This window comes from Rhinolophus sinicus, chromosome 18, assembly GCF_057876585.1.
Source record: "Rhinolophus sinicus isolate RSI-liver-muscle chromosome 18, RSI-T2T, whole genome shotgun sequence".
Taxonomy (NCBI): Eukaryota; Metazoa; Chordata; class Mammalia; order Chiroptera; family Rhinolophidae; genus Rhinolophus; species Rhinolophus sinicus.
In genome coordinates, this window is record NC_142518.1 from 96,507,950 (window position 1) to 96,534,865 (window position 26,916).

At 38.1% G+C, this 26,916-nt stretch overlaps 1 protein-coding gene and 1 non-coding gene across 9 annotated transcripts; both read right to left on the reverse strand.

Moving 5' to 3' along the window:
* Window positions 1-2,417: 2,417 nt before the first annotated feature.
* On the reverse strand, window positions 2,418-25,611 carry PABIR2 (PABIR family member 2). 8 transcript variants are annotated; one of them, XR_016019902.1, is made up of 11 exons: window positions 24,550-25,607; window positions 22,314-22,392; window positions 18,203-18,259; window positions 17,858-17,901; window positions 17,719-17,773; window positions 17,352-17,453; window positions 16,958-17,043; window positions 16,291-16,355; window positions 13,407-13,503; window positions 4,305-5,152; window positions 2,418-4,216 (listed from the first exon to the last, which is right to left on the reverse strand). XR_016019902.1 is itself a non-coding variant. In XM_019717455.3 (10 exons), the coding sequence occupies exons 1-10, from the start codon at window positions 24,645-24,647 to the stop codon at window positions 4,147-4,149; spliced, it is 753 nt and encodes a 250-aa protein (XP_019573014.1). In that variant the 5' UTR covers window positions 24,648-25,611; the 3' UTR covers window positions 2,418-4,146. The 8 variants fall into 8 exon arrangements, 6 of the variants coding, with proteins under 6 accessions (XP_019573014.1, XP_019573015.1, XP_074179383.1 ...); XM_019717455.3 differs by lacking the exon at window positions 4,305-5,152 and having other exon boundaries at window positions 24,550-25,611; XM_019717456.3 differs by lacking the exon at window positions 4,305-5,152 and having other exon boundaries at window positions 4,014-4,216; window positions 16,291-16,352; window positions 24,550-24,782.
* LOC141569804 (small nucleolar RNA U109) lies at window positions 13,637-13,780 on the reverse strand. Its single transcript, XR_012493597.1, has one exon. It is a non-coding gene; the product is annotated as a small nucleolar RNA U109 (small nucleolar RNA).
* Window positions 25,612-26,916: the final 1,305 nt, after the last annotated feature.

The window sequence follows — 26,916 nt, forward strand, 5'->3', positions numbered from 1 at the left end:
CTAGAAGAAAACATAGAAAGTAGACTCTCAGACATTACCCTTAGTAATATTTTTACTGATATATCTCCTCAGGCAAGGGAAACAAAAGAAAAAATAAACTAATTGGACTACATGAAACTAAAAAGCTTTTTCACAGCAAAGGAAACCAACCATCAACAAAACAAAAAGACATCCTACTGAATGGGAGAAGATATTTGCCAGTGATTCATCTGATAAGGGGTTAATATCCAAAATTTATTTTTAAAAAACCTCATACAACTCAACACCAAAAAATCCCAAACAATCCAATTAAAACATGGGCAGATGACCTGAAGAGACATTTCTCCAAAGAGGACATACAAATAGCAAACAGACATATGAAAAAATGCTCAACATCACTAATAATCAGAGAAATGCAAATAAAAACCACGAGATACCACCTCACCCCAGTCAAAATGGCTATCATCAATAAACCAACAAACAAGTGCTGGCGAGGATGTGGAGTAAAGGGAACGCTTGTGCACTGTTGGTGGGATTGCAGATTGGTGCAGCCACTATGGAAAACAGTATGGATGTTCCTCAGAATATTACAAATAGAACTACCTTATGACCCAGCAATTCCACTCCTGGGTATTTATCCAAAGAAATCCAAAACACTAATTTGAAAAAACATATGCATCCCAATGTTCACCGCAGCACTATTCACAATAACCAAGATATGGAAACAACTGAAATGCCCATCAATACACAATTGGACAAAGAAATTATGCTACATTTATACAATGCAGTACTTCTCTGCGATAAAAAAGAGAATTAAATCTTCCCATTTGCAACAATATGGATAGACCTAGAGGGTATTTGTTAAATAAAATAAGTCAGACTGAGAAAGACAAATAACGTATGATCTCACTTATATGTGGAATCTAAAGAACAGAATAAATGAGCAAACAAAACAGAAATAGACTCAGAGATACAAAGAAAAAACTGATGGTTGCTAGATGGGAGGGGGGCTGGGAGATGAGGAACGTGAAGGGATTAGAAAGTACAAATTGGTAGTCACAAGTCATGGATATGTGAAACACAGTATGGGGAATATAATCAATAATGTTGTAACGACTATGTAGGGTGTCAGATGGGTACTAGAGCTATCGGGAGGGATCAATTCATATATTATATAAATGCCTAACCACTGCACTGTACACCTGAAACTAATATAATATTGAATGTGAAATACACACACACACACACACACACACACACACACACACACACACAGCCAAAAAAATGTGTATACATTTTAAGAAAGGAAAAAAACTATTAAAATTGTACTACTCAATATATACTGATAACAAAAGATGAATACAAGTCATGTGTATACATTTTTTGGCAACCCCGGTATACATATGAGGGTGCCAAAAAATGTATACACATTTTAAGAGATAACACTTTGGTCAACATTGCTCAAGCAGTAGTTCGCCGTAATCAGAAGTGTCTGGATGCTGATGGTAACCACTTTGAACACCTCGTGTAATTGCAGAAGTCAAACATGACTTGTATTCATCTTTTGTTATTGGTATATATTATTGTCATTTTAATAGTTTTTTCCTTTATTAAAATGTGTATACATTTTTTTGGCATCCTGTGTGTGCGTGTGCATTACTTTTGCTAAAAGAGCATTATTGAGACCATAGGCAAAATTTGAATGGGGTCTGTAGATTAAATGGTATCAAAATTAATTTCCTGATTTTGATCATTGTAATTTGGTTATGTAGAATGTCTTTAGGAAATTTTCACTGAAGCATTTAAGGATAACGGTATCATATCTGTAACTTAGACGGTTCAGAAAAAATGTGTGTCCATACATATACTATATATACATACAAAAATATACACATACCTATGAAAGACAAAGAGATAAAGTAAATGTGGTTAAATGTTAACAATTGGGGACCTGGGTGAAAGATACATGGGAGTTCTTTAGGCTATTCTTACAACTTCTCCGTAAGTGTGAAATATAATAGTTCATATATTTTTTAAAATACTGAAAAGAAAATCAAGTGTTTGTAACCTGAGTCATACATAAAAGATTTTATATTTTGCCTGTCTACCCCTCCATCCTGTTCTAAAAACAATTTAGTCTTACAAATATGTTTAAAAAAATAATAAGTTGAAAACAAATAAGAAATACATGTGGTCTTGGCAAGAACCTTCAAATTGTCAAATTCTACAAAATGCTCTTGAAAATTTGACAGATTATGGGGAGACGTTTCTCTTTGTTTTGGGAAACAGCTCAAACTTTAATATAGCTATTAGTTCTTTTGTGTTCCTGATAAATTTTTATTCAAAACCTCACTGAAATTAGACATAGAGAATGCAATGCTGGGCTATGGAGGCAGAAAATAATTGTTAATAAGAATAAAGGAAATAGACTTTAAAACTTTTTACAGAATTTTATGCAGTGGTACACACTTTATTAAATTTGCACTCTAAGATATACATACACAAGGTCAGCATTTCACAAAATTTCCTATTATTACAAAAGCAGGTATCATGAAATACAGTGATAATATAACTCAAGCAAAAGTTCATCATCTATAGCATTTTCTTATCATATTATCTCGTACTTGTTTTCAAATAGAAGCCTGAAATATGATATAAGACTATATTAGACCAGGAAGGGATAATTTTAATTTATAACAATGATCACTTTTCAAATATTAAACTTTATATAAAAATAAAGGAGTACCATCAATCAAGCTCATCTGAAGGTCAGTATCTCTTTTATTTATTTCAAAACAATCCCTGCACAAACTTAACTTTCTAGTCACTTTAAACAATAAAAACAAACCTTAGTTTAAACAATAAAGTGAATCATCTTGCCTCCTAATTCTCATACCACTGGAACAATTTCATTTTCCTGTCCCAATTCTATCCCACCGCTGAATTTCAAAAATAAATATCATCACATTCCAAAGGTTATTTCTTAAGAGTCCTAAACTAGAGCCAAAAAATCATGGCTAAAAGTGTCCCTTTAAGGCATAAAAGACAGTAGAGTGAGGGTGGATCAATATCCCGTAAGACAAAACCATCTCTTAGTACTATATAGGCAGAAACAGCTTAACATGGTTCTTTCACAAACAGAATAAACACACTGAATAACATCAAAGTAATGTTTCTTTAAAATGGCATACAAGGGAACAATCTTCACAATATATACATTTATGTTAGGTTTGAAGGATTATGGACTTTGCACAGGTGAAAGCAATAAGAGAAAGCCATTAATGGCCATTATGGCAGTTAGTAGAATTTAAAACAAGCAACACATCTGATGCTAACAGAACTACTTACTGCTAGCTAAGTGATGCTCTCTTATAACTGAAAGAGAATAGGGTTCCCTTCAAGCCATACAGTATTACTAGTTTGTGAGTACCCACAACGTGCAACATCTTCCTTTAAAATTCAAGGATATTTGCCTTCAAAAGATACAAGTGCAGTAGTTTTCGTTTCTTACATTCATTCAAAAATAGAATATTATGATCCTAGCAGGCAAATTTGCATATTAAATACAGACAATCCACCCATGATACCTGAACATTAAAAGAAATTCATCACAACAGACATTTTTACAGTTTTAAATAATAAATAACACAACAGACTAAACTCAGGTTTTTTAAATAGCTCCGTTCAGGACTTCCCTCTTTTAAAATGAAATAACTTCTGGTACCTCAGACTTACTATCACAGAAACTGTTCACAGCTCAAACAGCTTCTTAAAAGCAGAATGCGCAATAACATTGACTTCTTCAGCTCCTAAAAGCTGCCTCGTAGATATCAAACCACCCTTGCTATAAAGCAACATGAACAAGAACTGGATTCCAATTCCAGTGGCAACAGAATGACCAAAACACAGTCAACAGCACCACTCACCACACACGACAAAACAAACGAACCCAATGACAAAAATGTAATCAGAAAAAAGTAGCAGTTGAGAAAGCATGTGGCAATCAGTCACATAATGCCCCCTTTTCTACCCTACCATGTGATATACATCTTTACAGCACAGCACTACACCCCAAGACACCTCAGGCCTCATAATACCCCCCAAGACAAGACAAGCTGTCAAGCTCCATGTATGCTTTTCTACACAGTGGTTTGTGTGTAAAGAACATTATTCATTCATTTGTAGATGCTCCACACATCTGGTCAAGGCAGGAATTTCTTCTCCTTGATGACACCACCTAAAAATATTAACAATATTTTATACATTCCGTGGGGCAACAGGTTTGGGGAGAAAAACAACAACTGTGGTAGCTAAGTCATAAGAACCTGTGGCGACAACTCCAGGCACCCTGTAAGTCCATTTCCATTCTCAGCACTAAAATCAATCCTCACATCACACACGCCAACAGCAAACAAGCAGTATGGGTAGTAATGAAAGAAACTATGTGTTTCTTCTGCTCTGTGAGAAAGGGGCAAGTAAGCAGCTCAAACAGAAAGGGCAAACAAAATAATGTACTTTAGGCTGATGGAGAAAAAAAAGAAACATTTAATGTAATCAAATGCAATGCATCTGTTGTTGTGAAATGAGAGATTTGAAACTATGTAGTCAACAGAAGACAAAAATCTCTCAAGCAAGAGAATTTCTGATCAATTCTAGCTGTCATATCACTGCTGGGAAAAAAGAACCATTATTGAAAATACATCAGTGCTTTTCTTAAAAGTATAGACTCTAAGATGGGCACTCTTTGAGGCACTGAGAAAAAACTATACATACTCTAAGCAATCAAAAATGAGTACTTGAGATTTAGTCACTAGATCCAAAGTGAGATCAGCAAAAAGAGACATAAGTAAGGTCACTACACTTGTAAAATTGAACTTTAGAAAAGAGAGATGCCAAAGAAGAATGGCATCAAAGTAGTGGTTTAAATCTGTGACACTTTAATCCTCACTACGGATCAAAGTTCTGTGTCCCTCACTGAATGTTTTATGTAGGAAACAGCAGTTAAAACACTGGATCAGAAGTCACTTGGGTGAGAGATCATCCATCAAGATGAACGGAGGGCATGAATTGGAGCATGCTACTGGAGACTGCGGTTGTGCTGCCTTTAGCCAGTGAGGCTGAGGGTAAGCCATTGCTGCTACTGCTGCTACTACTGCCATCCAAAATATCTGAACTGAGGACAAAGCAAAAACAATTATAAGCGGATGCATCTATCAGGGTAAATGTAAACATAACATGCAACAACACAATTTCAAGAACTCACGAATCAGTAAAGCATTTGTAAATAACAAAAAAGCATAAAAGCAATAGCAATGAACTACATTGTGCGTGTACTATATTCAGATATCTGCAAAAGGACAAAGTCATGGAAATGCAAAGTAAGACACCTGAGGTTCTGTACCATTTTGAGTGCTCTCCTGGAGGCACCAGAATGTCCAACATACAATAAGTGCTCCTCTTGACAGGTCATGGTTTTCGTGAGGGGGTTCCCTTACCTTCAGCTCAAGAGATTTCTATGCTTATATTTGTCTTCTTACCCTCCCATCAGCCTTAGAGTGAAAGGAATGGCTACTCACTGAGGTACCTACCCCAGACTGTGTGAAGAATTCTGTCAAGTACATTACTTCACGGTCCCTCTACTCCAGAACCAAAGCCTTTCAACTGCCCTAGATTTTACCACTTCCCCACTCCCAAGAGGCCTTCGCTTCAAAAACATTTTTTTCTCTAATTTCCCATATTATTTGCCCTTTATATTCTTCTCATTTTATGAATTTCTTACACTATTTCCTTTCCTCTTTCAAAACCCAAAGGTCTCCCTGCCATCACTAAAAGACTCCTTTCTTTAATCCCTTCCTTTACTACCCAGCTAAGCTTCTAAAAGGAATGCTCTGTATCCACAGATCCAATACCCTCACAGTCCATTCACCTCTTTAATCCCGATGACTGCCTTCTGCTCCTACCTTTCCACTAAAACACCTAATCTGGGCATTAAGAGCCTCTACAGCGTAGCCCAGGGATACCTTACCCATGCAGCCCAGGCCTTCACGGCTCCCGACAATCAATCTGGCTCATAAATCTGACTCCATACTTCAACATTCCCAATCAAGAACCTTCACAATTTGGCATCAGGCTGCCTTTCTGGCTTTGATGCCCATCAATCCAACATAAAAACTCTATGCTCTATATTTGGCCGAAATTCACTCATTCCTTTATTCTAATATTATTGAATGCCTGCCAAGGGCAGGAAGTATGCTAGATATTAGAAAAACAATGGTATATAAGACAGACCTTATCCCTGCCCTTATCAAATTTACAAGAGAGTGTAGGAGACAGACATTGAAATAACCATGCTAATAAATATGTAATTATAAATTTGTGATCAAAGCAATAAAGGAAAGATACAAGGGATTTCAGAATGTATAACATGGGCAACCTGATCTAATTTGGGAGAACAAGGAGGAACAAGTCTCCCCAAAAATGATATTTGAGCTGTCATCTGTAAAATGAGTAGGCACGAACTAGGTAAGGTTTGAGAGGAAGCAAGGATAGTTCTAGAGGCCAAAAGAAGGTAAGTTGGCTATAGTAGAGTAAGGAGAACACAATGAGAGACAAAGCTGGATAGGTAGTCAGGCAGTTTTAGGATTTACACATTTTTTTATTTTTGAAAATAAAGAAAAGCATAGAATTGGAAAAGGAATTATGAATCAAGAAATGTGGGTTCTAGTTGAAGTTTGGTCACTAGCTCCTTTGCAAAAGCCCACCCTAATCTAATGTGCACTAAGGTTAAATATTGAGTCTTTTAATATCATTTCTATGAATTTCTGTTAATATATTTCTAATGTTAAGCAACCTGTGGTACATTTGTAAGTTTCTGGGCCCTATACCACCCTCAATGAAATATAACTCCCCCACTTCTTTACCCTTCTATTTTTCTTCAAAATGCCATTTCTTTCTATTGCTTCTGGATTGTTTTTAGGTGGAGACAGAATACAAATAGGCTTTGGAAAAGTAAAAATAAAAATGGAAATAGTATATTCCACAGTGCTCCCACTCTATGCTCACTGCTGTCAAATGCATCATTAATAATACCACTTTTAAAAAAATAAGTTTGGAAAATTTAGCTGGCTCTGATATTTTTTCAACCAAAAGGCAAAAGGCGTCTAAAATATGAATTATTCAAACTAGTGAAAGTTGCACAGATAATCTAAGACATTGGAAAATCAAAAGACCTTTATATTTGCTTTGGAACATATGTGATTTTTTTCCTCCTGCAGCATTTTGCCTAGACTAATATTAAAACGAATTTACTTTCCTAAAGCACATGTTGGCTGGGCAGCCGAAGGGCACGCTCTGTGCTATTTAGCAGGAAGAAACAGGCTTGGATTAACCAGACTTATGGTGAGCCCTGGGTTGAAGGATTCCATTTGTAATAAGACCCGCTTGTTTAGGTGAATCCTATATTCATTCAAAAACATAGAACATGACTCACGCAGAGCAATCTGTCATTTAACACTGTTGATTACCTTGAGAAAAAAAAGCTGGCGGGGAAGTTACTCAGAAAAAATAAATAAATCTGAACATTTCATTTCATCTTTTTTTCAAGAATTTCTTCTCTATTATTAAATATGAGCACACAAAATTTTATTCATTAACAGAAAAATAGCACACTTACATTTAGTCGCCAGCGCAATTTAGATTCAGAACTTGGTAAACCTTTAAGCAGATATTTTCACTAAACTAGAATCTAGTTTCTGTTCTATTATGTTGGTGCAAAAGTGACTGTGGTTTTTGCCATTGTTTTTAATCTTTTAAACTGCAATTACTTTTGCACCAACCTAATAATTAATCTGGCACCTCTACCCACGGACATGGAAGCGCAGACAAATTACCACTGTTAGCATATTCTCATAAAGCAAGACTTAGGTGATGTTTTTGAATCCACAGAAAGATCACTGGACAAAAGTTGATTTTCACAGTGTCCATTAGTAAACCTTCTAAAAGCAACAAAGTATGGTCTAATTTGAGTTTCTCTCTTCTTTCTTTCCTAGCTTAAGCTCTGATGGAGATGTTAATGAGCCTTAGACTAATGGCCAAAAGCCAGACAATGGCAAGAAAGCAAAGGATCTAGATAATTCAAATTGGACAAAGGAGTCCATGAATCAAAAGTGAACTAATTCATTCCAGCCACTGAATATACATTTTGAGGCAATATTTAAACCACACAACCAAAAATACTTATGACTGTTAAAGTAGTGCCCTCTGTCTAAAAAAACGAAGGGTGAACTTGTAAGAGAATTATTAAAACATTCAAATGACAAAGTAACAACAAAACTCTGCTGTCCGGTGTGACTTGTGCTCTCATACGATCCAGCTGAGCCACTTTGTGCCTTGTCCAGTCAATAAACTGGGTTCTGTCAGATTAATGGCAGGCAGGTAAATGCACTAGAAACTGGCCATAGCCCTATGAAGCCCAGCACAGATTCTGATACAAGGTCAGACTATAGCAGGACAGCCCCTACCTCTTGATGTGAGTTAAACTGGTCCATACAGCATGTACTCTGGTCTCTACTATTTTATCTTAGGAAGCTCCAACATTATCCATATAACCTCTAAGTTTTTAAAATCAGACATTTAAAGATGATCATTTCCACAGTCACCTTGGGTGCAGATAAAAGTATCTGCACAGATGTATAAGCTTTCACAAACATCTTCAAAGTATATGTATACATTTCTATTATTAAATAAATCATGATTAAATCTTAGTCTTTGTCACATATTCACTACGAAATGCTCTTGCCATGACACATATAACATTAAAAACAATGTTAAAATCACTAACATAAATCTAATGAAAAATGTTAAAATAAAACCATAAAGGTTAGATCAGCAGTCACATTAACACTGACATACTGGGCAAGAAAATTCATGGAAGACTTTTGCCTTTTCTATAGGAGAAACAGACTATCACTTAATCTTCGCTACATAACTAGCAGCCCTAAAATTGCCTTTACTTTCATGCCACAGAGTCTTATTCACAAAAGAAAGAGGAGCAAAACAAGAGTTCCCCACATACAAAATGAATCAAAGCACCATGCAAAGGTACGAAGTGTGATCAAAAGATATGGTAAATGTTTCAATTTTTAAAAAACGTATTACAGTAAAGACACATTGCCATTAATCCCCCTCAAAATGCTACCCCTTGCTTCGAACACACTTATCCCATAGTTCTTGCTACTTTCTGAAGCAGTTCTATAAGTCCTCTTTCTTGAGCGTCTTTGGTTATGCTGTCATGGCTGTCTCCATGTCATGAATCGATTCAAACTATTTACCTTTCATGGTCATTTTGACTTTGGAGAAGAGCCAGAAGTCACACGGTGCCAGATCCGGTGAATAAGGTGGATGAGGACACACCATAATGTTTTTATTTGACAGAAACTGCTGTACCAGAAGTGATGGATAACGTGCAGTCTTTCTGCTGTGATCATAAAATACAGTGAATGCTGCTGCCTAGTGCCATTCAACGGAATGGTAGGGATCTTCAATACAGGAAGCGGCGCATCAAACCTTGGTAACAGTGTGTGACAAGTTTCAACTTGTTTGGAGCAGTCAGTTGGGTGTGAGCTATGGTTGAGAGAAGGTGTGTTTTAAAGTGTGCCATAAATCATCCTCCATAATGACAACGCTCTGTGTTACACATCGCTTTTGGTATACGGCAATTTCTGTCAAAAACATTACGGTGTGTCCTCATCCACCTTATTCACTGGATCTGGCACCGTGCGACTTCTGGCTCTTCCTCAAAGTCAAAATACCATGAAAGGTAAACATTTTGAATCAATTCAGGACATCAAGGCAGCCATGAAAACACAACTAATGACACTCATGAAAGAGGACTTCCAGAACTGCTTCGGAAAGTGGCAAGAATGGTGGGATAAGTGTGTTCGAAGCAAGGGGGAGTATTTTGAGGGGGATTAACGGCAATGTGTCTTTTACTGTAACACATTTTTTTAAAAATTCAAACATCCACCGTATTTTATCACACCTTGTATACTTCCCAGCTGTCATCAAACTCTTGATGTTTATGAGGACTAAATGCGGAATGACATAATTCCTGCCTTGTGGTGACGATGGTCCCCAAGTTTGGTTGGCAGAGATTTCGGAATTTTCATTTCGTAAGAAATATGATAGAGAGTAAGCCTACTATTTCTTTGGGCAGCGGTTGGCACACTCGGCACAAATTCCAAATGGATCCATACTCAAACTTTACATTTAATTTGTACTTCAAAGATGTCAGATTTTAAAGGTCATTATCTAGTATATAAACTTTAAAGTGTTAAAGCCCATCTTTTCTTTGCAGGGTGGGGTGGGGAACAAATTATAACAATTTAAATGATTAGATAACATCTACTAATGATCTGATATTTTCTCTACTCCCTCAAAGGTATACAAGTTGTTTCCTTAGCTTTGTTATCAAGTAGATTGCTATCTTTGGCAATGAAAACCAGAACACAGCTATTTCCTGTCTTTGACCCCATTTCTAAGAATATAGATATCTGATCAATGAAAATACATTAAAGAGATAGAAAAAAGTTTCTGCAAAAGCAGGATCCAATTTTTACGTATCAGAAATAAATCATATTTAAAATCTCTTAGTTGTAGACAAAAATATCAGCAATATTAGTATCCAAGGTATCCCCCAAATCTTAGTACAATCTTAAGTTTTAATATCCTCAGAAGCCCAGATGCTACAAACTTACTAAAAATGTCATTTAAAATTTTAATTACTTAAGTATTTTTGACACTTAATTTTGTGCATTTTGAGAAATTTCTTTTTAACATATTATTTGAGCCATATGTTGGCTTATTAGTGCTCTATGCGTAGCTGTGATAAACAAATCTCTCCAGTGTAAGGGAACACTTTTTGTGTTTATGGATCAAAAGTGCCCTTCATCATCAATGCCAATGATCCTGGGGCTCTCATACCAGTCACAGTTCTTTGGAGAATGGGAGTTATGGCAACAGAAATAGAAACCTCACAACAGCCACCATTGATAGCTTGGGTTTTGCTACTCAGAGGAATAAACATCTGAACAAGGGGAGAGGACCCTTGGTAAATACCATACCTTCTCTTTCTTATTTATTTGCGTAAACCTGTTTTATGGCATCCTGCACAGTCAGCTTTACGACAATTTTTTTTTTTCAAATCACCTTACTCTGTCTGTATGTTTTTAGCTTGGCAAAATTCTTTCACATCTTTTACCAACTCGGCTACTTGGTTAGTAACTGGGTAAGCAAATCTATTTATAATGTCATGTGCCTACATTAAAACACACTTTACCATAAAAGTGATATGCAGTTTCCACTAAGTATAGAGTTTCATCCATTAGTCCTCTTGACAAGCTTTAAAAGATTTCTCTTTGCAATCATCTACATACCTGGAAAGGCACTCTATACCAAAATTAGCTCACTGAGCTACCAAGGACAGAGATGGGAGAGAAGAAAGACTATGGGGCTGAAAATAGCTAGAACAATCTAAAAGGTATTTGTTCCAAGGTTAGAACAGTACTGATCAACACGTCTAATAAACGAGAATAATCTAACTTCTTGGTCAACTAGAAGTACAGGTTATCTTCCACAAAACATGGAATAAGTGATTTCGAAAGAAGGAATTGTTAACCCTTATATCTTAAATGGCTTACACAATTCTTCCATTTAGAGAACACCATCCTTTTAAAGTGAATGAAATAAAAAAATAAATAAAGTGAATGCTCTCGTGGGCTCTTTAAAAAGACCCTCAGCCATAAAACTCAGGGAACGGAAAGTTCTGAACAAGGAACAGAAAGTTCATACACAATCATGTCTAAAACATGGGTGCTTAGTGAGTTGATTAGAATGTATTTAAAAATTTAAATTACCCTGCCACTGCTATTATCCTTTCCCCTTCCTTCCAATATATGTCAGTATCCAAGTGCTCAAGTTCAGGTACCGGAAAATAAGTTAACTTCAGCACAAAAACAGTGAAGGGCCTTAAGTGAGATACCTAAACTAGGATGAGTGAGACTATATATATATATATATATATCTATATCTATATCTATATCTATATCTATATCTATATCTATATCTATACACACACACACACACACACATACACACACATATGAATAGACCATAGGAATCAGGAAGTGTTACTATAAAAATGAAACCTTAGCATTGTGACAGAATACCCCGAAATTTTCAAAAATATTTTATAACAACAGATAACGCTATTTAGAAAATGCCAGGCTGAAGAGAATGCTGGTATTCTCTGCTAAGTCGCGGGATTCAAAGTACAAATTGGCAGTTATAAAATGCTCATGAGCAAAATAAGTCAGACAGAAAAAGCAGAGAACCATGTGATTTCACTGATATGTGGTATATAAACCAAAAACAACAAAAGAACAAGACAAACAAATGAGAAACAGTAACTCATAGACACAGATAATAGTTTAGTGGTTGCCAGAGGGTAAGGGGGGTGGGGGGTGGGGGGTGGAGATGAGGGTAAGGGGGATCGAATATATGGTGATGGAAGGAGAACTGACTCTGGGTGATGAACACACAATGGGATTTATAGATGATGTAATACAGAATTGTACACCTGAAATCTATGTAATTTTACTAACAATTGTCACCAATAAATTTAATAAAATTAAATTTTAAAAAATAAATAAATAAATAAAATGCTCATGGGGATGTAAAGTATAGGGAATACAGTCAATAATATGGTAATAACTATATATGAGTTTAAGTGCAGGTGGGCACTAGACTAGTCAAGGGGATCACTTCTTAAATTACAGAAATGTCTAACCACTATTGGTACACCTAAAAACTAATATAAAATAATACTGAATGGCAACTGTTAATAGAAAAACTTTTTAATTGCAAAAAAGGGATAAAGTACAAAATGCAGGCAAGGCAGCTATAATCAGTACACCGTTACCCAGAGCAACCCAGAAACCCTCTCTCACACCATCCAGCTGTTGACTCTCCCACACCATTAGCACCTACTGAGAGAGGCTGACCTAACAGGAGAGAGGACTGAAAGTGAAGGTGCCAAAAAGATACACATTTCCAAAGAAGTACTCATGACTCTCAAATAATCTGCTTTTTCACATTATATACACCTCCATGGAGATCTTTGGAGCATGGATCAAAAGTTCAATATATTTTAAATGATCCCAACACACTTTTTTTTTTCTTTTAAGGAGGGCGTAGCTCACAGTTGCCCATGCGGGGATCAAACTGGCAACCTTGGTGCTAGACCATGCGCTAACCAACTGAGCTAACCACCCCCCCCCCAATATACTTTTGATGTCTCTTTTTAAATAGATCATACCCTAATATCATTTTGATTTTATTTCTTTTTTTTTTCTTTCTTTTTTTTTTTTTACCAGGAACTGAGATCAGACAATTGTGCAGCCTCGGGAGAAAGCATATTGGTAGTGCCTTGAAAGAGTCTCTTGGGCTGGCTTTCAGTCTCCATTTCACCTAAAACAGAAAGAGATGATGGTTCTGTAAAACAATGTTACAGGCTTACTACTAAAGCAGGTTGATCTTTGTTTAACCAAAGCTCAGAATACTTCTTTAAGCTGTTACCTGAAAGACATTTTTCCACGTGCTTTAACGTAGAAGAAATATACGTCCACATAACCTCAACCAAAAAGTCAGCAACCCTAAAAAAACCTTCTCATTGATCACATATAGCATGCTATGGATATACTCATGTTCTTTAATGGAAGAGTAGAACACTGATTGCATCAGGCAAAATGAATCAAGGCTAACTACAGTAAAAATAAAGTATCTCCAAATAGTTGAAAGTCACAGTGTAATAATTTATGCTAGATGATTAGTAGAGACCACTGATTTTATATATTTTAATATCAGAACATTTTCTGAGTTGAAGTCAAATGAGTTTAAATGTTTTTAGTCTGATAAAGAGTGTATAAAATCAAAGGTTGCTTTAGGCTACTTAGTGAAAATGAAGATTGAAAACAGTCATGGGCTGCATAACAATGACACTTCAGTCAACAACGGACCTGATATTTGATGGTGGTCCCATAAAATTATAATGGAGGTGAGAAATTCCTATAACCTAGGGAGGCTGCAGTGCATTCCTCATGTATTTGCAGTGATGCTACTGTAAACAAACCTACTGCACTGCCAACCATATAAAAGAATAGCACATACAATTACGTGCAATGCATAATATTTGATGATGATGATGAGTGACTGTTAACGGCTTTGTATTTACTATACTATACTTTTTATCATTATTTTAGTCTACTCTTTCTATTATAAAAAAAAGTTTGCTGTTAAACAGTATGTCATGTTACACCAGCAGCAGCCTCATACATCTCATGTTTACTGTGTCTCTTAATGGCATCATTTTCTCTCGTGCTCAATTTAATCTCATGTTGTTTTGTAGAGTAACATGCTGTCCAGCCTTGTAGCCTAGGAGCAACAGGCCACACCATACAGCCTAGGTGTGTAGTAGGCTAGACCATCTAGGTTTGTGTAAGTGCACTCTGATGGTCGCACAATGATGAAATCTCCTGATGCATTCTCAGAACATACCTCCATTGTTAAGGGACACATGGCTATATAACTTTGAAAGCATATCCATAACTGAAAGCAATTATTAATCAATTCACAACATTGGTATTTTACCGGCTACCTCAATCCTACAGATTTTCTCAGAACTGGTAACAGAAAAATTTGCATCAAAGGAATAAAGCTTAACATTTGCCACCAGGAGTGCAAAGACTAACAACCCTAAGTTAGGCAGAAAAATCCCTTTTCCAAATAAGCTATGATTTAAAACATGCACATGCCTTGGTTTTGAAGCTCTTTATCTGAGCCTTAAAATGGAATATTAAAGAAAATTAAGTCATGGGCCTATCTATATTCCAGTAGGAAATGAGTAACAGTAAACTTAAACCTGTACAAGATTCTTATGATGGAAAAAGATCAAGCATAAACAAATACAGCATTCATTTTTTTCCATATTATCAATTACTCAATATTATCTTTCCTCTGGAGCTATTCTGAATATTACTAAAATTCAGGAAAGGTTATATTTTTATTTGCCTGTTCCATACTTTAATATGCAGCTTTTAAAAGCTGCCGCTGGGCTTTCAACACCTCATGAGCAACAATGCTCCCGTCCTGTTTAGCAAAGAATCCCTCCATCTGCTGGTATATTTTGGAATAGCTCTGAAACGAAACAATCATACTAATTCCACCAATTTCCCGCAACAAATTTCAAATTCATAATAACGACAATAATAATAGTTTGAATTTCCACATGTTATTTTCATGTAATAGCCCCTGAGAATGTTCTTAGGACTATAAATAATTCCTTAAAGAATTAAGGAAAAAGACTACTGGTTTATAAAAAAATATTCACTAAACGCAAATATTGTCACTATATCAGGATCTATTTTCCAGAACACACCATCTTTAATTTTAAGTTGTCTGAAATATAGCACTTTTTGATTCTGTGTATGATGCTATTACTGGAAAATCTTCACCAAAGCAATCAAGTATCTGTTTACCTAACATGAGGGCTGATTTACTGGCTCTGAAGGTGATCTACACAAAGAAATTGCTTATTGAATTGCTTTTTAAAAATTATTGCTAAAACTCTTTGTTTAAAATGACATCCAACACTTGCAATCATGTAGTCATATCCCCAGGAATAATGACTAAAACTGTTAAATTTCTTTGGCCGTTTTAAAAAATAGACTCCATTAGGTGTCTTCCATAAGCATCTAAAACTAGCACTGAGTGAGATCATTTTCGTTTAGTGCTTTGTGGTCCAAAAGAAGGTAATTAAGAGAGCACCCCCATTATATCAAAAACCCTATAGACTTGAACATGAGGCAAGTCTCTCTTTGCCAAGGTACAATTTGGTGGTGGCCTATATTTGAGCATACAGCATGCTTATAGACCTATCTGCCATGGCATAAGCATATATTTCTGCAACATATCAACTTGCATCTCTTTTATATTCAGATCACTGAGAGGCACAGTTTTTGGAATATATATTGATGATATGAATATATGAATAAGATTCAGTTATGAGGTACAAAAATATAGACAGTATCGAATAACTAATTTACAAAAATTAGAATCAGTAAAGCGTACATTGGGAAGAGTATCATACATTTCCTTAGGAAAAAAAAGTCATGCCTAAAACTAATTTCAGACAGAAATTCTAATTGGAAATTCAAGTTCGACTAGGTTTAATATCAGAAATATCAACGTGATGCTCACCTTTTCTTTTAACAGGACCAAGAGCACTGGGCTTAATGCATTTGACTGGACTCCGATGCCTCCTGCTTCAAAGAAAAAAACAAACAGGATGACATGAAGTACTTCTAAGATGCAAGATAAACATTACAGCCCACCAAATAAGTAAAAAAAAAAATTGACATTCATAGAGGGAGAAATGGAAAATGCCTGTGTTGTAGGTTGAGTAACAATTGCCAATACATGACCTGAGCTGGCATAGGCAATCTGGAATAACACGGAATTGCAAGCTATCTTTTTTTCTTTTTTTTTAAAAAAAGCTATCTTTTAAAATCGTTCCATGACATAAAATATCCACAACAGTTTTTTTTAAAAGATAAACCTTATTAAAAAGTTATTTGGATTTGACAGGTCTACAATCTTAAACAAATTTTCTTCCTTATAAAGGACATATTATGGGAGAGGGATGTTCTCTGAATATAAACTGGCACTAAAACCTCAAAAAAATGAATCTGGTAAAATGTTAATGGTAGAATACAGGTGATAGGTATATGAATGTTCACTGTGAAATTCTTTCAATTTTTCTGTCTGTTTGAAAATTTCCATAATAAAATGTCATGGAAAAAATTCATCAGAAAGACAATTTTAATAAGTAGCATTTCAACCACACTTGAAAAGCAGGTTTACCTACCTGGAAAAGCATCTCGGAGTAGGAATGGGACTTGGTGGTAGCCCACTGCTGCTCACAAACATTTGTAAGGATGGTGAAAAACATTGCTAGAAAAACATACTCAATATTAAAATAGGTCTAGCGCTCCGGTTTTCAAAAGATTCTTCTCAGAATGACAGAAACATCATCCTTAGAACTGTTTAGCTGCCTATGTGTCTCTCATGTACATGTGAATGAGACTATATATACATAATTTTTTTCCAAATTACTATCATAGACTTTCATTGAATTTCCTTCCAGTTGTTGGATTCATTAAAAGTGCGGTGATGTGTGTGTGTATGTGTGTGCGTGTGTGTGTTTTAAAAAGTAAACAGCTCAGTATGTGAAAGAGTTAATACCACATCAATGAACCTACCTTTCCAAATCCTCTGGTGGGTGATGGTGCCGGAGAAACTGGAGTGAAATCAATCCTTTTAGGAGAATATAATTTCTCCGGCTTGTCAAAATCACTATCACTCTGTAAACATAAAGCGTTATTTCCTCATAATTCACAATTCAGCACATCACAGCTCTTCTTTACTACTCAAACACACCTACATTTTTAGAGTAGAAATGTACAGACCCTAATTGCAATACAATATTCTGGTGGAAAAGCAGAGATCAAAAATGAATACAAATTTGGAAACAGAAGGGACGGAAATGGAGGAAAAAAATTAATAAAGCCAATGAACACTATAAAGGTTTCTAGAAAATAAAAACACAAGCAAACGTGAAAACTTTACCAGGCTCAAGCTCTCATCCCATGACTGGCTTATCTGCATTGCCGTTTGTACTTCCCTAAAACAAACAACAATGAAACACCATCAGTGCTCAGAAACAAGACAGACATTAGGCTGTGCCGTGGTCTTGTGACGTGCTAACCTTTCATGTGCGGTTTCTCTGTTCATCAGATCCATGCCTTCCTCCTGCAAAGACAAACATGTGCTGAAAATAGAATATTTGTCCACACAGTTCTTTATTTCAAAGAAAAGAAAAAAGACTTTTCTACCTGATTGGACATAATCATAGTACAGCAGAACTAACATTCTAAGACTGTCAGCCACGCCACATCTGTATTTTATCTGAACACTCAGAAGAATTTCAATCTGTCTACAACTAGCCAGTTGCAGCCTGATGCATTTTTGCTACCTAAAACTTCAAAATGAGAGTAAAATCAAAATGTAAACTTCAGAAAATTGTGGCTCTGTGTTAGAAAGTAAAATTTACCCTTTTGATTTGGTGCAGTCGGCTACTAGGAATCCGATTAGGTGAGGGTGACAGCAACTAGAAAGAAAAAGTAAACATGTACTGTTTTCTGAATCACAAAGCAACAGTCTGCTGTCAGCACCAGTGTACAACCTCTTTCTAGATAATTTCTCATATTCTTCTTAGAAATCTAGGTCTTTAAATTACTGAACATTAATGCACTAGAGGCAGTACATTCAGTCTTTAGAAAGTATACCAGGTGTCCAACCTCAAGGCACCATCTGTCGCTAGACAGGCACCGACTTTAACATTTTTCCCAAATGAATGCAGAGCTGTGTACATTTATATAAAAAAAGACTCCAGGACTTGGAAATATCCATTATCCCACTAATCTAAAATCAGAAACTGTAATAAGAGAAGAAAAAACTGATTTTACTCATTTTTATTACCAATGGACCAATGGAAGAAGACAGACTGAGAAGCCCAGTATAATGTTGTGTCTATGATTGTTTATCCAAAATACTTTAAAACTGCAATACGAAGATATTGTTTGCATGAGCTAAATCAATTCTGAAATTTGATCACTAATGTTATCACCACAAACCTTACTGGTTAAGAAAAATCAATGTGGAAGACAAGATGTAGTTTTTAGAATAACTTGCTTTCCCTTAGATCACTATTTTTTACTAACACAAAACTGAAATGATTTGGGGGCCAAATTATGTTCCTTTAAAATAGTTACAATCTGATGACAAAATATAAGGTACGATTCCTATCAACAGATCTTACAAGGTTCTAATAGCAATAATGTGAACAACTACTGTTTATTCTCTAAAGAAATGCAAATGAAATTGTAATACTATAAAACTCAGTAAGACAATTATCCTGTTACAAGAGGCCCTATCCTATTAAAACTTGTTTGAATACTAATGTAGTGAGTGGTATAAAACGGTGATAAACTGTTCTAAGTTGTTTGGGCAAAAGCTAACTCAGGTGAAAAAAAAATTTAAGTTATCCACTGAAAGATGATGATTTTACCTCAGAAGATACCTCTTCATTACCCACTCCTTTCTTTGACTTATTCCTCTCTTAGGTTTTGAAAAGAGAAAAACTTTACTAGTAAAATCCTTTTTAAAAAAAGCGTTTTTTCCCACTGTGAAAGTAATACATGTTTACTGGTGAACTCTTAATAAGGTCATCTGAAAACCACTAAGCTACTAGGCAAGCAAATAAGGCAGGAGAGATTCTAACAGGACAGTATGGAGGAGAGCATGGACGTGTCCAGCAGAGAACAAAAGAAACCCCAAAGGCGGTGAAATAATCAGGAAAGCCAAAGTGAGGACCGCGAAACACTGACTGTGGAGAAAGTCGGACATTTAGATGCTGCACCTTCACGATGTACAACATGTCAGTTAGACAGAACTGGAAAGTAGACCCGAAAGGGGTATGGAGGAGCAAAGCCATGTCTAGTGCCAGAAACAAGAGTAACGTAGGTTGAGAAAAAAGCCAAGAGGTGCTGGTAAATGGTGTTCAGTGAAGCAAAGAGCTCAAGAAGGATAAGAAAAGAAGCCCCAACATGGACAAGCAAGTGGGCTTTAGTGGCTTTTGCAAGAACAAGTTTTTAACTGAGTTGTAGTAGGAGTAATGAGACTACAAACTGGCCAAATAGTTGGCAAGAAATTAGGAGACAAGGAATTAGAGGCAGTTGAGTGTAGCTCAGCTTTGGAAAACAAAACAAAAAACTCTGAAAGGCAAAGAGAAGAAAGGGAAGGAGAGACCTACGAAAAAAGAGAACAGTTTGTTTTCCAGATAGTAGATGTGTAAGTTGGGAGAAGGAGGCGGAAAGAAAAGAGCTGGTGAGGAAGGGACTGAAGACACACGATAGAGACAACAGACCGACCAAAGTGACAGGAGAGTCAGAAAAACTACATGAGCCATTAGGAGAAAACATTACATGTGAAGGTAAAGACGTTTTAAGGAGAAGAAAGCTGACGTGTCTGCAAGATAGGTGTCTGCCTTCTCTGCAAAGTGAGAAGGGTCATCTTCTGAAAGTGAAAGGTGGTGAGATAGGAGGCTTGCAGAGTTTTTAAAAAACGATTTAGAATATTGCTTTGGAAAATGGCACGGGGCCAGTGGCACCGGGAACTCAACATGCCCAGAAAGCATTGATCTTTTGTCCCTTCAAACGACCAATTCCTCTCAATTTCCCTACTCGTAACAAAGGCAACACTTTCCCCCTCATCACCAAGAAATAAAAGTGCAGTCACTTTGAGTCCTCTTTTCCCTGCCTTTATATCTAATCAGTGGTCAAATCATGAACATCTTACTTCTGCATGTCTCTTTCATCAGTCCCGTCCTTTGCACTTCACCCATCAACACCTTACCTTTTGCAGGTTAATACAGCACATAGGTAAGCACATTAAGATTTCCAGAGTACACTGTGATATACTGTATCTGGTGTAATCGATATTATGATGGAAGTACCCAAAGGGCGCTGTGGAAGGCTTTCCACACTGGAAAGCTAGAAAGGAAACAGGGATGGGATGAAGGGTAGCATAAGGATCAAAAAAGAGCAAGAATCAACAAGACCCCTTCAGCAAAGTAGGTATTTTAGTGCAGCCAGAGCCTAGGGTATTTGTCAGGGAGAGGTGAGAGATGAGCCTAGAAGAGTTAAGAATCTTCCATTCACATCTTAGAAAAGATCAAAGTGAAGTGTAAAGAGGCAAATACATTTCCCCTTCTTTGCTATGCTACTGACGCAGAAACATTTTTCATATATACAGCAAAAAAAAGTACTTACATTTTCCAGGATCCTCAGGGAAAGGAGGTGAAGTGAATCAAACCTCCAAATAGCTAACGTTTTCCCCTTTAAGTATTTTCAGCCACTTCAGCTGGAAATCTTTCTTAAAAGTGTGATATTTGTCCCCTTGTTAAACAGATTATACCAAACAGAATGGCACTGAAAGATCTCTATTCTAATCCCAGCTCTGCCACTTACTAATTGTGTGATTCTGAGCAAGCCACTTATATCAGCTAAGTCTAGCTGCTGCCTCTTTTAATTGGGAAAAACATCTTCTGCTCTGCCTACTTCATTGGGTTGCTATGACATTAAATGTGTGAAAGTACTTTGTAACATGTAAAATGTCATACAAGGGTATGTATTACTATCATTTAAGAAAAGGTGGAAGGAAGACCCAGGTGTCCTTAAGAACATCAATTATTTTACGCTTCTGTGCCATTGACACTTCAGGGGCCATTAATACGTTCTTAGCCCTTATCCTTAGCCACAAACTTTTTTAAAGACACCTCTGTCTGCTTTTCAGTTTTCCCCTCTCCTCCCTTGCTGGCAGTTATTAGTATACCTTTAACCCAAATGTACCTCTTCTGATTTGCTGCTTCTCACACACTACTGGGTTGGAAGCTTATTATAATTGTGCATAAATTTTAGATGATTCAGAGATCAGAGAGGCTCTCATATAAATAAACTGATGAACCTTTGTGCACAGACTATGGAAATCTAGTTCAGCCATTTAGAGAGAGATCTGTTTGCTTACATCTCAGATGTCTTCCAGAGCACAGCAGCTACTGGGCTGCCCATGTGAAGTGGTGCTATATAAAAACGTCATCATAATTTCTCCCAACACAACCAACTAATAAGGTGATCCCCGACAGCTCTGGCTATATAGAACAGTCATGATCAGCAACTCAACTGAGAATACAAATACAGCATTTTAAAGGAGTCTTTCTTTCGATAAACAGCATTGGCCAACAGAAATAAATACTCTGCTACCATTTACGTGATTTTTTTCATTCTAGGACAAATAAAGACCACTGTTCTAAGCTAGAATTAGAAGTTAATCCTGACTTACCTCACGATGATGCAAGCAGTGACACAAAACAATGAACAATTTTTTAAAATACAAAGCCCCACAGCCAAGAAATTTTTTTAACCAGTTCTCCTCTTTTGCACCGAAAGCTGAACATGGGCACAGCATTAAGCAGCAAACAAGACAGAAAAAATAATTTTTTCTATTGTAAACAATTGTGCATAGCACATCATCTTAAGAAAGAACTACATTTGAAAGTGCTTCCCCCAATAAAAACCACTAAGGATACTTACTCCTATACTTACCAGGTTGTGACGGCTCATAATTGTTGTACTATTCCTCCGAGTTTTAAATGTGTAAGGCTGAAAAACCTGCGAAAGGTCACTGAAAAAATGAAAATAAAATTATTAAGGTCTTCTCATTTAAGATATCCTTTGACTATATTAATGCCAATTCTCCAGTTAACAATGAAATCTTCGATGGCTCATTTCAGACAATGAATACACTCTTCACCATCCTCTTCAGAGCTTCCTGAGTGATGGGTGTGCTGTGGATTACAGGTTAGCCAAGATACTGATCTCGGTGGTTGGGAGACCCACTAGAAGTATGGGGCGGAGCTCCAGACTGGTTGCCTCCAGCTGCTTCTTCTCAGAGCTTAGCCCCCCCCAAAACCAGTTCCCACCAGTCACAAATGAGCAGCCTCAACTGTTTACCCCAGCGGACCTACAAACAGTACTGCTTTCTGTGAGTGCCATGATGTGACGAGGGCTGGGGAGCCCTGTTCTACAATACCCATCAGCATGGGGCCCTAAACACGTGTTCTACTTTTGAATCCCACTGTCCAACTAAATAAATGTACCTGGAATTTTGCTCATGTTGCCCCTTCTGTTTCAAATGCCCCCCCTTCGACCTACCACCATCTGTCAAAATCCTTCCTCTCCTTCAGCACCCATCTCAAATGCCATGCCCGCCATGAAGCTTCTCCTCATTTCACAAACCTAATGCATCTTTCCCTCCTTGGAACCCAAAGAGCACAATGGGAAATTAGATGCTTCCTGAGACATTGACTTTACCTTTCATTAAAGAAAACTAAGCATGTGCATGTGTCTTAAACCCCTTGGTAGAGATGTTTTGTTCATCTTTGTACAATATCCTGCAGTGCCTAGCAGAGTGCCATGCCCACGATGAGAGATCAAGAAGGATTTTTAGGTTTGGGACCATGGAGATCGCCTAATGCAGCTCTCCTACATTTTAAATGAGAAAACAGAGACTCAGAAAGGCTAAGTGACTCATTCATAATCATAGTCAGTCAGGGAGAAAATTAGGACTAGACCTCGTCTCCTCACCCCTTCTTCTGTCACCATGCTACCTTTCAAGAAATTACTTAAATCGTGATTCAAAAAACAGTATGTTATTTCTACAGCAGTCTACACGCAGGTCAACGGGATCACCCTAGTCCCTAGTCCCTAGCAATTGCTTGCCTACCAGATTTAAAAAGGCAACCAAAAAAGACCGGTTTATTCCTATAGTATCAGAAATAAATGTAGAACAGAGGATGGCATTAGGAAAGTCACTCCATCTTTCCCTCAGTTTCACAATTGAATAAAAGAAAAAAAGTAAATCCATTTTCCCCCAAAATGAGAATATTATAATCAGTTTGATAGACAAGGATTACCTCTTTCTTTGCCTTCCCTGTGCTTGATTAATGTTTCTGGCTAACTCTACTCCCATCCCCTTTTTTGGACTAATTTCATTTCTACAGGGTCTCACAAATTGGCTCTCTACCTAATATAAACTGTCTACATATAAAAGTGAAGTGGAATAGACTCAGGAGGTCTGCCAGCCTAACCTTCACTATCACAAGATTCTACCTTAAAACAGACCCTCCGTTGACTAATTCACATGAAAACGCAAGACCCTACCACTAAAATTCAAGAGCAGAGTCTTTGTACTGTTTTCTAAAACCTGTGTTTTCACGGACCTATGCTACATGCCACCCTTTTTTATTCACTGGAATGCATTTCAGGCAACTTTAGGATTTGCAAACATTGCAACAAATCTGAAACACTTAATGGGACATGAACACGCCATTCAATTTCACGCTATTAGATAAACTGTGATTTATTCAAGTAAACCTCTGTTAATGCCAGAGTTCCTAAACTAAGCTTAGAAATAGCAGCTCTTAGAGACAGGTGTCAAGTTGCAAGTCTAGTTCCAGGGGCTTCAGTCTGACATTCAGTGGTGTAAATTAGGCAGGGCAGGCAACCTGATAGAAGAGCCAGAAGATTCTTTTAGTTTCTTTTAGAGTGGACCAACAGAGCTCCAGGTAGAGGGCCCCGTTGTCCCCACACTGCCCAGAGTTTGGGGTCAAACTTTCACTCCACCTCAGGACCCTAGTCACTGTCAAGCAAACAAGTGCTCATCCCCTCAGTTTGGAGAGCCCAAATGTGCTCCAAACCTCACTCTAGGGAAGGAAGACTGCTTGCAGGGGGTCGAGGAACCCCTGAACCCCAGTAGTCCACCCTCGCCAACCCTGCTCACCTGAGCCCATGGATCAGGGGAGCGCTGCTGGATCTCCTCAGGGTGCCCCCATCAGATGTGTCAGGCTCAAAGTCCAGCTCCATTTTCTCCTGAGCCATGTCGGAGACTCGCAGGCAGGCACAGTGGACAGTGCTCAGCTCCTGGGGCTTAGCTATGGACTCTCAACACTCTCACTGCAGGACTGAGCTGCTGGGGACTGGCAGCTGGGGGCGGGGGCTAAGGGGCGGAGGCTTGGGGGCGGGGGCTGGGGCGGAGAAAAGCAGGAGAGGAAGGAAGGACGATGAGGATGAGGAGGGGAGGAAGCTAGTGAGTTAGGGGAGAACGGAGAGGTTGTGGTGGAGGGTGACAGAATAAAGGAAGAGAATGGAAGAGGGATGGAAGGAGGACGGAAAAGAGCAATAGGATGGGGGAAAGGATAGATGTAGAAGCAGGAGGGCAGAGGGTAAAAGGCAAAGGACAGAAGGGGGAAAGGAATCAAAAAGACGGGGAAAAGACGGCAGGGTGGAGGGAAAAAAGGAGCACGGGGGAGGAAGAGAAGAACGATGTATGGGGAAGAGGAAGGAGAGGAAAGAGGACGGGGGAGAAGAGAAGGAGGGGGAAGAAACTAGGCAGCGACGGAACTCATGCTGCTATCTTTCGGCCGACGACCTCCAGCGGGGCCGGGCTACAGATTCGGCAGCTGCCTGAGCAGCGCTAGCACCGAGGAACTGACAGTCGGGCAGGGCCCGGCCAGGCAACCTCGGCGGTTCCAGCTCCCCATGCTTGGGGACCCGGTCCAGCCCCCCATGCTCCGGGATCGGTCCCGGAGGCTCCTCAGCCCTGTGATCAGTGCTTCTCCCCTCCCTACGACCCCTCCCGCCTGGAGTACAGGTGGGGGTTCGGCCCCTCAGCCCCCGCTACGGTGCCTCCTCTTCCTCTCTCGGGTTCTAATGGCCCAGGGGAACCCCTTGGGGCCAAGACCAAAACCTACAACCTGCCGCGACTTGCGCCTCCCACGCTTCAGAAGCGGGAACCTCCGCGGGGCCAGGTCTTCCGCGTTCAGGCACCCATTGGGTACTGCGCACGCGCCCGGCCGCCGCGCCAATGGGCGCACTAGCACGGAGCATGCGTGGGAGCCCCGCCCCGCAAACCTCCTCCAAAGGGGAGGGGCGTTTCCACGGGGGCCCCCGGCGTTTTCCTCCACAGCATTGGCGCTGGGAGCCTAGCGCCCGATTTTGAAAAGAACCAATAGTTTGGAGACACTGGAGCATCATCTTTCAGGAGGAGTTTGAGCCAATATTCAAGTGATATAGAAACATGCGGGTTCCACGTTATTTCGTTCCCAGTTTGTATGCTCTTGATTTCTGTGATCCCCGCACATTTTTTCAAACCCTTCGATTTTGTTGGTCTTTGTCTAGAGGGGCCGGTTTTTTTGTCAGATGATCCGTTTGGATTCACTACACTAAAGGGAAGTGAAAAAGCAAAGCGAATATAAAAAGCGTTCATATAGCTAGTGAGAAGCACTCACCTCCATTTGACAAGCACCGTTAGCTTCAACGATATTATTAGTAGGAACACGTCCGGAAGAACAAGTAGCAGAACCAGAAGTTTTTTTTTTCTTTCCAGGATTTATGGACCCTAACAAACATGATTAGGCACGTGTGAGATCTGGAATTATTTATTTTATTTAACAAACATCTACATAGCAGTTACCGTGTGCTAGGCACTATCCTACGAACTTTAGAAATATTAATTCATTTCATCCTCAGCACTGGAAGGACCCAGGGAGAAAGATGGTCATTGTATTGTGTTAATCATACATACATAGAAAGTACAGGAAATTTAATAATTATGAAATTAGTTTCACAATTTAGCAAAACTAGTTTTACCTGCCTCTTCAGTTGTCCCATATTAAACTTGCCAAGCCCCTTTGTCAATTTATTCCTCATTTTTTATGTTTTCTGCTCATTGTTTATGTTTTCTGCTTGTAATATGAGAGTTTTTAAAGCACTTTTGGAAAGTTTCCTTTAAATTGCCTATATTTTCCTGCCAACTGGATTAGAAATGCAACCTGTTTTTAATCAATTTATGTATCTATCTCAAGGTCTTTAGCAACCCCCCATCCAACTTACTCTAAAAAATTATAGTACATTCTATTGTTCACAATAACTACTAAACAAACATTTGTTGACCACATGCACAGTCCCTAACTGAGGAGTCAAACAATTTAATAGAATCCCTAACTTTCAGGAGCTTAACAATTAGGAGAAACTCAAGGATATGTGAAAAGATGGATACTGCCTTGGTCATTTCCAGGTTTTATTCACATCATTCTTGCCTGTAGGTTTCTTGTGCTCTTCATGTATACTTTTTGGGGGTTTGGGGATG

Coding starts and splice junctions, on each gene's coding strand:
- PABIR2 (XM_074323280.2), bottom strand. CDS start 24,647: ATGGCTCAGGAGAAAATGGAGCTGGACTTTGAGCCTGACACATCTGAT. Junction 18,260..22,301: donor ACAACCTGGTAAGTATAGGA/GTAAGTATCCTT, acceptor TTTTCTTTCTAG/TTGCTGTCACCCTCACCTAA. Junction 17,774..17,857: donor AGAGAAACCGCACATGAAAG/GTTAGCACGTCA, acceptor TGTTTGTTTTAG/GGAAGTACAAACGGCAATGC.